The sequence below is a fragment of the Corvus brachyrhynchos genome, unplaced genomic scaffold (genome assembly GCF_000691975.1).
Source record: "Corvus brachyrhynchos isolate BGI_N302 unplaced genomic scaffold, ASM69197v1 scaffold467, whole genome shotgun sequence".
NCBI lineage: Eukaryota > Metazoa > Chordata > Aves > Passeriformes > Corvidae > Corvus > Corvus brachyrhynchos.
In genome coordinates, this window is record NW_008239309.1 from 1233265 (window position 1) to 1247470 (window position 14206).

Here is a 14206-nt window from a genome sequence, read left to right on the forward strand (position 1 = left end):
TGCTAATGTGCCAACACAGGATAGGTCACGCCATATAAGGAAATGCTGTGCCTTAGAAAAGTGTATAAAACCAGCTCATTCCTTTGAATAAATGATTCAGATTCCCTGCTGGTCTGTGTCCGTGATTCAGTCGCCAACACCTTTCCCACATAAGCAGATAAATATAGTTTCTCAAAACAGGATACCCAGCACTACATCCCCTCCAATCCAATGCACAATTAACTATTTTAACTATTCCAGTTTATTAAATTCCATCTTAATACTTCAAAATACTAGATTCTGGACCATAAGATAATGCACTGATGGAAAAATAACTACATTTTCATATAAATACTTTTTCACTTGCAGAACAAAAATATGTTTGCTTGGCACTGCCGTAAAGCATTTCAAACGTTCACGAGCACAAGAGACCACTACAAACTCTTACCTGGAGGGTTTTTTCCTGTTTTATTCAAGCTGCAGCCTATTTTAAAAGCCAAAAATCAAAGCTTTATATTAATATTGTAATTAAATAAAATCAGAACATGAAGAACAGGCACTACACTGGTAATAACGGTATCTTTTTCTAGCTCCTCTGTAACTTAATTATGTCGGTACTGAAGAAGAGCTTGCGTAATGTAAAAAAATCTTATTAAATGGAAAAAAAGAAACTACTATTTTCCAGAACAAAAAATAACATCCACAAAGAACACATAAGTCTGACAAGTTTGTCACCTGAACAAATACCGGCTCTCAATGCAGAGGTAGTAAATCCAGTGGAACTCAAAATACAACTTGTCCATCATATGAGTCTTCCAAATTCCATTTTACGTCTTGTTAGAGATCAAGATCTTAAATAGCATTTGTGTTTTCGTATTTTCATCCCATTTACATTTGTGTAGATGATATCTCACATTTGTTTCCACATCTACCTTGGCAAATTCACTTGGAAGACTAACATAAATGGTAAACATCGTAACACATCTAATTGCCATAAGAGAGAGAATCCTAGAACAAATTGGGTTGGAAAGGACTTTTAAAGATCATCTAATCGAATCCCCTTGCAATAAGCAGAGACTTCTTCGACTAAATCAGGTTGCTCAGAGCCCCATCCTGAAACATAGATTTAGAAGAAGCATAGAGACTTTCATTATAGGCTAGCTGTATTGAGATTAGTTGGAATAGGAAAGAACTTGGGCCCAGTGAGAGTTAATTAAAATAGTTAGGAGAGCTGGACCTGAAATGGGTTTTAAGATGTTAGTAACTGATTGCCAAATAACTGATGATCTGTCATTTGCATGTTTGCTTAGCTGTGCTTAGAATGAGGAGTACAAACATTGGAACAAGGACAATTACCGATTTCCTCCCTTTGTGGGAACCCGTCCAAAAGTCACACAAGAAGAAACTTAGAGGTCGCTAAAGTAATTAGAATTGTTAAAGCTGAGAAAGCCAAAAAGGTCAAAATGAGGAAGATTAGTTACTTCATCTTTTTTAGGACCACTGACCCAATTCGAGACCACCAACTCAATTCAGAACACACACTACGCATGCTTAATGACATTTAAGCTCATTTCCATATGAAGCAGAGAATGGGAGGTGTTAACATTATGAATATGCATTTGTATTTTGGATATTCATAATATTTGGAAATAAAAGGTATTGTGTTTGCTTGTATCGGGGCCTGCATCCTAGGCAGCTATCCCACACAGTGCCTGGCACCAAACAAAACATACACTAACTCTAAACTGTTAAGAGTTTTTGTCCATCTCCGTTGGATATCGATATTAGACTGATATTCATATTTTGGTAAATCAATCCAACCTGACATTGACTGCTTACAGGCATGGAGCAATTACCAACTCTGGAAAACCTGTTCCAGCATTTCACCGCCCTCATTATAATGAACTTCCATATGTCTAGTCTACATCTACCGTTCTTTAGTTTATAACCTTTACCCCTTGTCCCATCACAACAGGGCCTGCTAAAAAGTCTGTCCCCATCTTTCTTATCAGCTCCCTGCAAGTACTAAAAAGCCTCAGTAAGGTCCCCCTGGAGCCACCTTCTCTCCAGGCTGAGTTACCCCAAGTCTCTCAGCCTGTCTTCACAGGTGAGGTGCTACAGCTTACTGATCATCTTCATGGCCACCCTCTGGACTCACTCCAACAGGTCCATGCCTTTCTGTGCTGAGCACCCAAGAAGCTACAGTTCTTCAGGTGGGAGTTCTTCACCAGAGCAGAGCAGAGGGGCAGAATCCCCTCCCTATCCCTGCTGCCCACACTGCTTTGGATGCAGCCCAGGACACGTTTGGCTTTCTGGGCTGTGAGTGCACATGAGTGTCACGTCCAGCCTCTCACCCACCAGCACCCCCAAGTCCTTCTCAGCAGGGCTGCTCTCCATCTCTTCGTCCCCACCCTAGGTTGATACCAGGGGTTACCCTGACCCAGGTGCAGCACCTTGCACTTGGTCTTATTGAACTTCATGAGGTTCACACGGGCCCCTTTCATGAGTCTTTCCAGGTCCCTCTGGAAAGGGACATCCCATCCTTCAGGTGTGTCAACTGCACCACTTGACTTTGTGTCATCTGCAAAGTTGCTGAGGGTGCAGTTGATCCCACTGTCTGTGATTGATGAAGACATCAGATGGTACTGGTTCCAATATGGATTTCTGAGGGACACAGCTCATATACCATTGATCTCCATCTGGACATTGAGCCCTTGACCATTACCCTCTGGATGCAACCAACCAACCAAATTCTCATCCACTTAACAGTCCAACTATCAAATCCATCTCTCTCCACTTTAGATCCAACTAATCGCTATTTTAATCTAACTTCTTCCGATGCTTCTGCTAGCCACACATCAAACTTTAAAGCACTACAATGGACAGATACATACCTTAGACATTAATACTTTCAGTAAGAACTGAAAGTATGCTTTATGTCCAGGTTAGTGGTTTTCAAGACATAGAAAACTATGCTGCCAAGAGAAATGTGCATCTTCAAGCAATACTGGTTCACAGAATAAGGAGGCTCCAAGATAAGCCTCCCCACCACCTCCACTCCCAAAAATTAATTCTGTGTGAAATCTAAGTGATATTGCCTGATTAAGTCACACAATTATGAGAAGTACATGGATTTCCTAAAAGACAAAAGCAGGTTCAGGTCTATTAATATAAACAAAATAAAAATTAAAAATAGTTAACTAAGCAGCAAGGAAACTAGAAGTTTGAAGTTTGCGTGAACATGCTCCTTGTTATTACCTGTTATCATTCTAAGTCTTCAAAGCCAATAAATCCCAGTAGTCAGGAACATACACGGTTCACAAAGTAATTTAGTGGCAGACAAGATACCACTCCACGCTTTTCAGTCACAATTGTTAAGATTTTAGATGAGAAGTTGCAAAACTGTTCTAGCTATTTCTACTACTGATATCTACCTTCCAATGCCACACATGAGCAAATTAATGTTGCAAGAAATTCCTATTATATCTTAAACAAATTCCAGGCCTGGGGAAAATGCAAGTCATAAAACAGGTTAAGAACTAAGTTCTACCCTACTGTCATACTACATGTACACAACAGCCTTTGGCACATCTCTCTTCCCAATGTATTCATACTGATCCAGCCCTGCTTGAAGTTAAAATAAACCATTACCCTAGCATTCAAACACAGACTAATAACAATATAGACTCAAATTCCACCTACTGTGCATTGAAAGTGACAGAATTACACAGAAATTGATGTTTTGATATTTAACGGGAGTATTTTTTCACTGCTGTGCACTTATTACTTTAATTTGAATTAATTCCCCTTTAGAAGTATGACCTGTTTTCTAGAAAATTATAATTCATAAATGCATATGCATCATTAAAAAAATTAAACTAATAACTTTTTCAATATACATAAGCATGCACTTCTTGAGTCATTCTGCTGTGCCCTGTGAATTCATGGAAACCTTAAATGGAGATGATGGAGAGAAAAAACAATGTAGTCAAGTGTTATCAAATGTGTAGGCTGTTTTGTTTGAATTTCCAAGGATGTGAGATTGGAGATTACCCTTAAATAATTATTTTCTGGTAAATAAAAACTGAAAATTGTTGACTGCTGGCAGTACTGGACACACAACTGTAGTGGGTTGGTGCTGGCCAGACACCAGGCACCCAACCAAAGCTGCTCTCTCACTCTCCTCTGCAGCTGGACACGGGGAGAAAATATAATGAAGGGCTCATGGCTTAAGTAGTGGGAGACAACACTCATCAAGTATCATCATGGGCTAAACAGGCTCAACTTAAGAGATAGTAATTAAATTTATTACTAAACAAAATTAGAGCAGGGCAATGAGAAGTAAAATAAACCCTTAAAAACATGTTCCCCCTGCCCCTCCCTCCTTCCCAGCTCTGCCTCCTACCCCAGTGGCACAGGGACACAGGGAATGGGGGTTATGGTCAGTTCATGACCTCTGGCTTCTCCCACTGCTCAGGGAGAGGAGTCCTTCCCCTGCTGCACTGTGGGCTCGCTCCCATGGGAGACAGTTCTCCATGAACTTCTCCAGCGTGAGTCCATCCCATGGTCAACAGCCCTCCCCCAACTGCTGCAGCGTGGGTCTCCCACTGGATCGCAGCCTCCTCTCAGACATCCACCTGCTCCACTCTGAGTCTCCTCCACGGGCTGCGGGTGGATCTCTGCATTCCCCATGGATCTCCCTGGGCTGCAGGGGCACAGGTGCGGCACCATGTGCTCCAGGGGAATTGCTGCACCTGGAACATCTCCTGCCCCTTCCTCTTCACTGACCTCGGTGTCCACAGGGTTGTTCTTCTCACATGTTCTCACTCTGCTCTTCTCTGGCCGCAATTACAACTGCGTAATAACTTTGTTATCACCATTTCTAGTTGGCCCAGACTTGGCCAGCAGTGGGTCCATCTTTGGAACAAGGGATTGGTTCTGCCAGACATGAGGGAAACTTCTGACAGTTTCTCACAGAAGCCATCCAGCTACCAAAACTAAGGCCATGTAAACCCTTAAGAAGTTATGTAACTCTGAAATAAAACTTTAAAATTAAATTTTTTGGAAAATGTTGCATGGACAATCTTGAAAACATCCTTCTCTTTCTCTGTCTTCAGTAATCAAGTCTATTCAGCAACACAGTTTAAAAGACAAGTTCAACATAGAGAGGCTTATTTTGAAAGTCACTATTATAAGAAGTTACCAAGAGAACAGGTCATGTCTTTCAGGTCCACAGTTGTGACAATTTGCTGTGATGAGTGTCAGTAATTCCTGTTTGTTTCAATGATCTCTGTAAGACCATTTTGCTCTCTTTTGTTCTCTTCTAGACACGTATCTCTTTTCTTAGTAAAAGTAGCAAACAGCGTATCCATCATTCCCAAAACTTCTAGTAGCTCCTCTTGATAGTCAATTTCTTTTCCAATAGCTTCCTGAAGTTTCAAGAACTGTTTATCAACAATCGCTGACTGCCCAACCACAGGCTGATAAATGTCTGTAAAGAAAAATATCAGTTAAGAATCCATAGATGTATAAAAAGGCAAAAGTTTTATCAGCTAGTTAGAGACACACTTAAGGATTCTAGCACAAGTCCAACATTCTGAAAAACTAAGACAACTTTAATGTTGTCTGTTCTGAAAACAGTCATTGTATGTACTCACAGCAGCAGTATGTCCAACTAACAGAAACAGAAGTTTTTATGACCTCAAATACTATTTTTACCTCACTGAATAAGAAAAAGCTACTTGTACTATGTAAACACAGATGCATGAAGTATCAAAGACACTTAAGAGACCATGAGGAGCTTCCTGCAGCCTGTGCAAATCAGATTCTGACTATGGTCAATGTTATCTGGAAATATCTTTTTAGGATCATTCTCTTGACACTAAGTCCACACTTTAAACAAACCCATAAAGATTTGGTTTCTTTAAATTGTAGCACTTTCAATCTTATTTCCAAGCTAGCTATATGGCTTTGAGCATCTTTTTTGTGTTGTCTTACCAGTGATCATATCAGCAACAGTCACCAGCACAGGAGTAAATCTAGGCTCAATCACACGCCTGCAAAATTAGAAGACATTCCAATTTTACTGGTTTTGTCAACTGCACTCCACAAGAAGCTTTCTCACACAGGCATACAGACAAATTTTTCTTGATTAAGAGACATCACAGCACACCAGTCAGAGATGCAAGTCAAAAAAACTCATACATGTGATATTTACCCTCCTCCTTTCAGGAAGGCAGTGGGGGTTGGAGGAGTGGCAAAAAGCCTCGAGTACATAAAAACACAAGTTCCATCAGGGAGACAGAAAATAACAGACTAAGGGTAGAGTGTCTGGCAAAGAAGTAGAATAACCATACTATCAGCAAAACTGTTCTGTGCTAACAGGTAAACTGTTTCAAACCTATCCCAAAACCTTGGTAATCAGAATGGAAAAGGCATGTGAGATTTCAAGAGTACCAGTGTTCTACCTGTGATCTGTGGGAAGTTATTAGGAAATAGAAGTGTCAAAATAGTCAGAGGGAACTCATGTTAAAATAATACCTTGCCACAAAGGTAAGCAGGAGATTAACTTGCTTCTCATCTCGGCCTGCAAGTGCACTTCTCAGCGTTCCTCTGCGATGCAGTTCCTGCATGACTGCAACCGTGACTTCAGGAGTATGAAGCATGATGGGTGGCTGGACACATACAAGAAGAGTTTAGTACCAAAGCAGTATCTTTACACACAACAGAGGACTGACTGGTATCAGCAAAACCAAAACGGAACCCAACTTAGATTCCTTTCTAGTTATACACCAGAACAAAATTAGTATGACATACAGGGAAAATTAACATCAGGTGACAACACAAAACTTTGATGAGAAGAAAACCCAATGCCTCACCTCCAGTACTGCATCCAGAGCCTTGGAAGACTGAAAGCCCCTCAGCAGCTTGTCATATTTTCTCAAAACACGTTTTACAGGTTTACTGACACAGAAATCTTCCTAGAATTCAAAAAAAGAGTTCAGAATAAGACAAATACACACACACATAATAGATTAGCTATATTACCATGAATAATCTTATATATTCCCTCTCTTCACTTCCTCCAATTTAGCCCATTTCAAGAAACCAATTTTTTGGAAATGTTTCAGCACATATTTTCTTACCACCTCATACCTGTTTTGGCATGTAAGTTCTTCCTTTCACAAAGGTTCTATACACTGGTTGTCTCTTCTTTCGAGACTTTTCATTCTTTTCTTCCGGCTTCCTGTGCTTAACATTTAGCACCCCATTGGTCATGCCTACAACTATGGTTTCATCTTCAGGCTAGCATAAAGAAATCACAGAGTTAGGACCCAGAGTTTTCACTTGTGCTCTATCATGCACATTTTTATGCTTCGTGATAAGGTTCGAATCATAGTATCATAGATGATTTAAGGTGGAGGGCAGTTCTTTGAGGTTCTGTGATTGAATACTTTGTTCAAAACAGGGACTGCTTCAAGGCTATGCTCATAAGCAGCATTACAGACTGACTAGTGAACCAAGCTCAATGATTCATTAACACCCTTCTGTAACTATAAGGTTTTGTTTTTTGCAGCAGCATACAACTACCTTTGGCTATTAGGTGCCATACAGGAAGCATGAGCAGAACCTGTGAGAAAGCAAAGCTATCACAGAACAGCAGAATTTTGAGAAACAACTGAAAGTTGTTCAAAACACCAGTCACTGGTATATGTAATTTCACTTACATAACAAAGTAGGTATAAATTTCACCCAGAAAAATTGTGGATGCCCCATCCCTTGAAGTGTTCAAGGCCAGGCTGGATGGGGCTTCGAGCAACCTGGTCTAGCGGTGCCCTTGCCCAGGGCAGGGGGGATGAAACTAGAGGACCTTTAAGATCCCCCCCAATCCAAGCCATTCTATGATTCTCTGATATGATAGAAGTCTACAGAATTATGACAGGTATAGATGGAGATCAGCTGGTCAATGTCTCATTTAAGGGCATCAATGGAAGCTAATGAAGGTTCAAGTGGAACAATAGGAAGCAATTCTTCACACAACAAGTATCAGAAATGTGGAACTCCTTGTCAAGGAATCTAGGCAAGGTTTCAAGTTTATCCAAGCTCAAGGAGAGACTGAATAGGCTTATGCAATAGAATTTTGTTAAATTACACAAAAACTACATTTGTTTAATTACACTTTGATGAGTTAATTTCTCATCAGAAAATGAGTTTGAAACTTGGGAGAATATCAGCAAATTTATCACACACACTTGCCCTCGGTTTAATTTTCTATACACACCTACTTAAGGCTGGCTATAGTTGGAAGCAGCGTCTGGAATTAGACCTGCTTTTGGTTTGACTCAGTAAGGGCATTATAATGTTCTCATATAACCATTTAAAATTAAAATGGTTTAGTCAATAAAAAGCAAAAGACTATGCTTCAAAAGATGTATTATACACACTCTAGAGATGCTAAACTACAGCTATTGCATATTTTGCAGATGCCATAGGGTCTTAAAAGGCTATGGATTCTGTACACTCCACCTCAAAAGAAAAAAAACCTCAAAGTTCATTTTAGCTCAGCTCCCTAGGTAATATGCTAGGAAATGAAGAAAGGAAGACACTCCCCACACCCACTTTCCTCTACATTCCAGCAGAGCAGGACAATAGTAAAGTAGCAAAGCTAGTAAAGATCCCTCACAGTCCCATTCACATGTCCTTCAGAGGCTACCTAAGGGGGTGACTACATGACAACAGTACTGTTTAAAAACTGGTGCTAGCCTCCAAATTTCTGGCCAGCAGGTCACTTATCCACTGGAAATCAAGCGCTTCAGAGAAGTAAGAGTCTCTGCTGTCTGCTTCCAAGACAATAAGACACATGCCTTGAAAAACAAACTTGTTTATTGCTCACACCCTCTTCTTTCTTCCTCAGACCAACCTAACACCACCAACTTTTAAAGCAAGTTCACATCCTATTCTAAATTCCTCAAAAAAGTAACTACTTTTTTTTTACTGCTGCCATGCAAAAGGACTCACAGCATTCCTGAAAGGCAAAAGGTGAGTACAATCTTCTTGAAGTCAAAGAACCTCCCTTCTAAAGTGAATACTTTCCCTGTGATGTACACTGTCATTCATAAACACATGATTTTGTACTGATCTAGTCAGGTAACATCTGCTATTTGAATCTATTATGTTTAAAACCTCTTAGTGTTTGTTACTCAGGAGAAATATATTCCATCACCCTACTTTGCATGTACAGCATTCTTCTGGAACACCCAATAGCCATGAAAGCTATATGAAAGCAACATTTACTTTAGTGACTTAAAAGGTATCAGGAATTACCTTATCTAGCAAGACTTCTAATATACTTACCGACAATGCAAGACTGAGGATGGATGTTGCATAGTTGAAGCTGTGGACTACTTTGTAGGATGTAGTACTGTAAATCTTCACATGCCTACACAGAAGGGTAAAGATAAAAACATTGTTAGTAAAGCTTTACTGTAGTCATTTTACAGGAACTTCATCGCTCTCATCTTATCTATAGATCATTTAAGAAAGCTAAGTATTAATACAGTGCATTCCTCACACTACCATTGGGCTTCTTAGGTATAACTCCTCCTGCAACAGAAAGGTTCTGTTAAAAGATATCCACAAGTCAAGCCAGGATTGCTCTTACCCCAAAAAAGGTGAAAATGGGGCAGAAACAGAAGAAGAAATTGAATGCAGATGTAGTGACTATTTGAATTCAGAAATGCATATCAGTAAAACACTAAGAGAGCATCTCTTCATATTTGTTCTTAGATGTCAAATACAAGATCTACTAGCAATTTCTGTAAATCCATAGATACTCTTGTATCCAGCTGCCCCTTAGGGGTTTGGTTGGAAATATGAAATATTTAACAAATTGGAAACCAAAATATTATCTTACAAGGATAAACTAGTGTTATGCAATCATAAAGCCTGAGGTAGCCTAGGAAATACATGAGGGAGGAGGAAAACAGACCCATGGTCACTTCAGACCACTTTGTATTTCTAATGTCTCAGAGACAAGAGACCAAGTACCAGTACTCATCAACTGAAACCAAACAAAAAAGCAAAGAGCTCATGTTCACCTGCACTCTTGGGTACAAGAAGCAACAGCAAAGAGACACAAAACCCAGGCTTTTTAAAGGTGAATATTAATACACTTTTAGCGATTTAAACTGTTATTAGAGTTAGGAATAGTTAATTTACAAAGACTGGAAAGGTCAGTTTAGAGATTTAAAAAACTGAACACTCATTTAGAAGTTCCCCATATGCATTCCCAAAAGGCACACTGACATTCAGATCAGTTAAGAGGAAAAGGTTAAGATGTATCACAGAATCACACTATGGTTTGAGTTGGAAGGAACCTTTTAAAGCTCATCTAGACCAAGGTCCCTGCAATAAGCAGGCACAGCTTCGCAGAAGGTACCTTGGCCCCAAGACGTGTTCTCATATAAAGCCCAAAAAACACACACAGACTCACAGTGATGTGTAAGACCTTTCAAAGAAAGAGAGTCCTAAACAATGTAAACATAATGAAGCCACAAAGTACACCAACCTGTCCAGGGATCCTGACAATAGCCTTTGTCCAGAGCTGTTCAGGCACAAACAAGTTACAGTTTTATGGTGATTTTTAAGTGAAACTAGTAACTGTCCACCTTTTAGTACATCCCAAACTTTGACATATCGACCTCCTGAAGAGAAAGTACACAAAACAGTCTTACATATGTACATATTTATGCTTCTCTGAAGTTTTCACGGAGTGATGCAGTACCTCCTTCACTGGTACCTTTAACTCCTAACAGTCTTCTGTACCTACTCACCATCCTCTTCCATTCTATCTCCTGGCACAAGATACATTACAATCCTGCTCTTTTTTACGCCATTCTGAATGGAGCTGAATGGTTCAACCATTCTCCAACCATATTAATTACCAAAAAGAAATCTATAAACTATGGGGTTACAGTACTTCTGATGCAATGGCAAGAAGAGACTAAAAAGGCTTGTCAACATTAAGAGAAACACACAGTCCCATCTTTTCAAAACCTAAGTATGTTGATTCCTTCACTTTAGAAGTGGGCCAATTAGAGCCTGTATTTGTCATTAAAAATGTCTTTGGAAAGGGGGGGAATAGCAACTACAAGAATATGAAAACAAAGATAAAAAGAAAAGACCCCTACTTGCACCCTCCAGATAAACACAGATTCCTGGAGAAAATATTTGAGAAATCCATCTGTCACATCACTTACCACTTCATTATCAAACTAAAACACCACACAAAAAGTAAGTAGCTGAAGTATTTCTCAAAATTAGGACCACAGAAAAGAAATTTGATTTATCTGATTTTATAGAACTACCTGCAGATACCAGAAGTCCACCAGATGGGAACAGAAGCACGCTCTCCACAGGATGGCCATGTTCTATTGTCATGACACTACTCTTTGTTCGTGCATCAAACAGTTTCACAGTGTGATCATAGGAACCTGCAAATACCACCATAAATAGCTTCAGTTTCATAATTTCAACTATTTCAGGAACTAAAACAGCCATGTCCTACCATCTAAAGGAGTCCTGGCTAATAGCAATAGTTTTCCATAAACCATACATGTAAAAACACCTTGTGATTTACCTTGGTTAATATCTAAGGCATCATAAATTTTCTAATTCTAGCCCTAGCTACATGTCAGTCTGTGAAAGTAATCTGTTTTCATTTCATTTCTATTAATCAAGTGTATTTGTAACAATTAATATCAGGCAACATGATAAACCCTAGCTTCTTGTGCCTCCTGAAAAAACGAATACTAGGTTTTTTTCACAGCAGTTTTCCACAGATTGATAGAAAGCTCCTGCTAGGATAACCAAAAGCAACTGGTTCCGAATAACTCCACATGACCTCAACTTCTTGAGTCTGCCAGTTACGGGCTGTACAGACTAGCGTCCTGCTCCAGAAACTTGGTAAAACCCTTCAGTCACTCCCACCCAAAGGATACATTCACACTATTTTCTTAACTTTCAGAAGTTAGTCAGAACAGTTCTGTTAACCCTAACAGGCTAAACCAAAAACTCAGTTAAACTTAGTTCCCGCAAAGTTTCCCTAAAACATCGGTGTCAAGCTTAAAAAGCAAGCAAAAAAAAGAAAACAATAAAGTAGGCATTGCACAGGGAAACTGATCCTTCATGACTAAAATACAACAAAAAAAATTCAATCCAAAAGAAGCATAAATAAAAAAATAAAACCAAACCTGTTATGAAGACATCTGCATTCACTTTACTTGCACAGCCACACCTCACATAGTCAGTATGTTCACTGTATGAGACGATTTCTGTGGCACTTGGAATATCCCACAAATTTGACGAATAATCATCACCACCAGAAAATATTCGGTATTTATCAGACAGGAAGCCCACTACATGAACTGGCCTAGAAAACAAAGTCCACAAGATCCAAAGTAAAAATACATTCATGTTTCAAGAGTTCATTAAACTACTCTAACTTAGAAGCGCCGTGTTTTATATCAGAATTTACAAAGCCTCTCCATAACAGCAAATTTTAAGTATGACTGGTTTGAATGATGTTCTTGTCCTTTAAAATCACTATTGAAATCTTTGCTATCACCATAACATCCCGACAGATGTTGGCAGGAGCACAGGCATGCAAATCTTACTGCAGTTAACCTAGCATTATAACATAACACCTAATTTACAAACAGACCTCAAACAGAAACACTCTCAAGGTCAGTCTGGGTACGCCCCACGCAAAGGCACGGGTTCTTGTTGTTCTATGTAGATAAAATGCACATTGATCTTTCATAGCACAGAGATCTGTTGAAGCATTGTCATTGTCTTCTCCTCACTGATACATCAGCACTCCTAACTTCTTCTCCACCCCAAGCTACCATTACGTATTTTTTCTGTTTTGTTTTTGGAGCCTTTTCTTAAGGGATTCCTACTTTTCCTGGCATGTTTCTTCACTGTTTTGGTTTAGACACTTTCTAGAACTCTTCTCCTACCAGCATCATAATAAATGATGATAAGGAGATAAAATGTGCTTATTAGTGCAATGAACTCATAAGACTGTGTCTACACAACTTATTAAGAGACACCTAGCTGAAACAAAATATATTTACTCTTCTACATACTTGATGCACATTTAGAATTTCTTAAAAACTCCCTCCAATTTCAAATTTAATTTTAAAATCTACTTTCCAGTAAGATCTACATGAGACAATTGAAAGCAATGTAAACCAGTATTCCACAGATTTTCAGCAGCATGTGAAGCAGACATATAATTTAACATAAATACTGTATATTGGTGAGGCATTGGAACAGGTTGCCCGGAGAAGTTATGTATGCCCCTTCCCTGGCAGTGCTCAAGGCTAGGCTGGGTGGGCTCTGAGCAACCTGGTCTACTAGCAGGTGTTCCTGCCGTGTGGCAAGAGGGCTGGCACAAGACGATCTTTAAGGTCAAACCATCCGGTCTGTGGTGAGTCTGTGATGTGCAAATATAGCAAAGAAGTTTATGAACACAAAGGAAACAAACCAATCCTGTCTTACTTAGTATGACCCTCGAACTGCCTCAGTGGTGCTTTGCCGCTGATGTCGAAGAGGCGGATGACGCTGTCCTCGCTGCCGGCGGCGAGCAGACGCCCATCGTCCCTGTATGTGGCACAGTACGCGGCATCCCGGAAGCGAGAGAACGTCTTGATGGGCTCCTGGGAGTACCGGCCATAGATATGGATCTGCCAAAACAAGACAGCATTACATCTTGTTGTGTGATACCAACTGAAGGACAAGAGCATAAAAGCCTCAGAAAAACCACTTACCCTCGAGGATGCTGTGACAGCATAGTTATATGGCGGGACTGGGGAGAAGTCAATTTTATTTACTGCACCGAATTCCTTTATCTGAACAGGTGTCTAAAACAATTGCAATAAGGATCATTAAATACACATAAGCACACCATCAAGTACGAAAACAGCAAAATAAAAGCTATTCTTCCTACAAAGAGCTCAGAACTCCACTAGAACCAAAGCGTTTTTTAAATACAACGATAGTGAGTTTCACTTCTGCCACGTTACTCCTGCTCTTGTAAATTTTTTCCAATTCTCACATTACAACTGATCCATTACTTACGTGTTTTGAGGTAAAAAACTAACTCGTGCGTGTTTAAAAAAAAACAAAAATTAACTGCAGGAAAGCAGAAAAAAAAAAAAAAAAA

At 39.6% G+C, this 14206-nt stretch overlaps 1 protein-coding gene across 1 annotated transcript; it reads right to left on the reverse strand.

Moving 5' to 3' along the window:
• Positions 1-5064: 5064 nt before the first annotated feature.
• UTP15 (UTP15, small subunit processome component) lies at positions 5065-14181 on the reverse strand. Its single transcript, XM_017740722.1, has 11 exons — positions 13812-14181; positions 13543-13727; positions 12231-12409; positions 11346-11471; positions 10547-10682; positions 9334-9418; positions 7135-7284; positions 6858-6959; positions 6520-6653; positions 5977-6035; positions 5065-5470 (listed from the first exon to the last, which is right to left on the reverse strand). The coding sequence occupies exons 4-11, from the start codon at positions 11416-11418 to the stop codon at positions 5241-5243; spliced, it is 969 nt and encodes a 322-aa protein (XP_017596211.1). The 5' UTR covers positions 11419-11471; positions 12231-12409; positions 13543-13727; positions 13812-14181; the 3' UTR covers positions 5065-5240.
• Positions 14182-14206: the final 25 nt, after the last annotated feature.

Excerpts from the sequence above, each read along its gene's own strand:
- UTP15 (XM_017740722.1), bottom strand. The coding sequence starts at position 11,418 with ATGACAATAGAACATGGCCATCCTGTGGAGAGCGTGCTTCTGTTCCCA. Across the intron at positions 6,960-7,134 it reads GAACTTACATGCCAAAACAG|GAAGATTTCTGTGTCAGTAA; the intron begins GTATGAGGTGGT and ends TTTGAATTCTAG. Across the intron at positions 6,036-6,519 it reads CTGCTTACCTTTGTGGCAAG|GCGTGTGATTGAGCCTAGAT; the intron begins GTATTATTTTAA and ends CTAATTTTGCAG.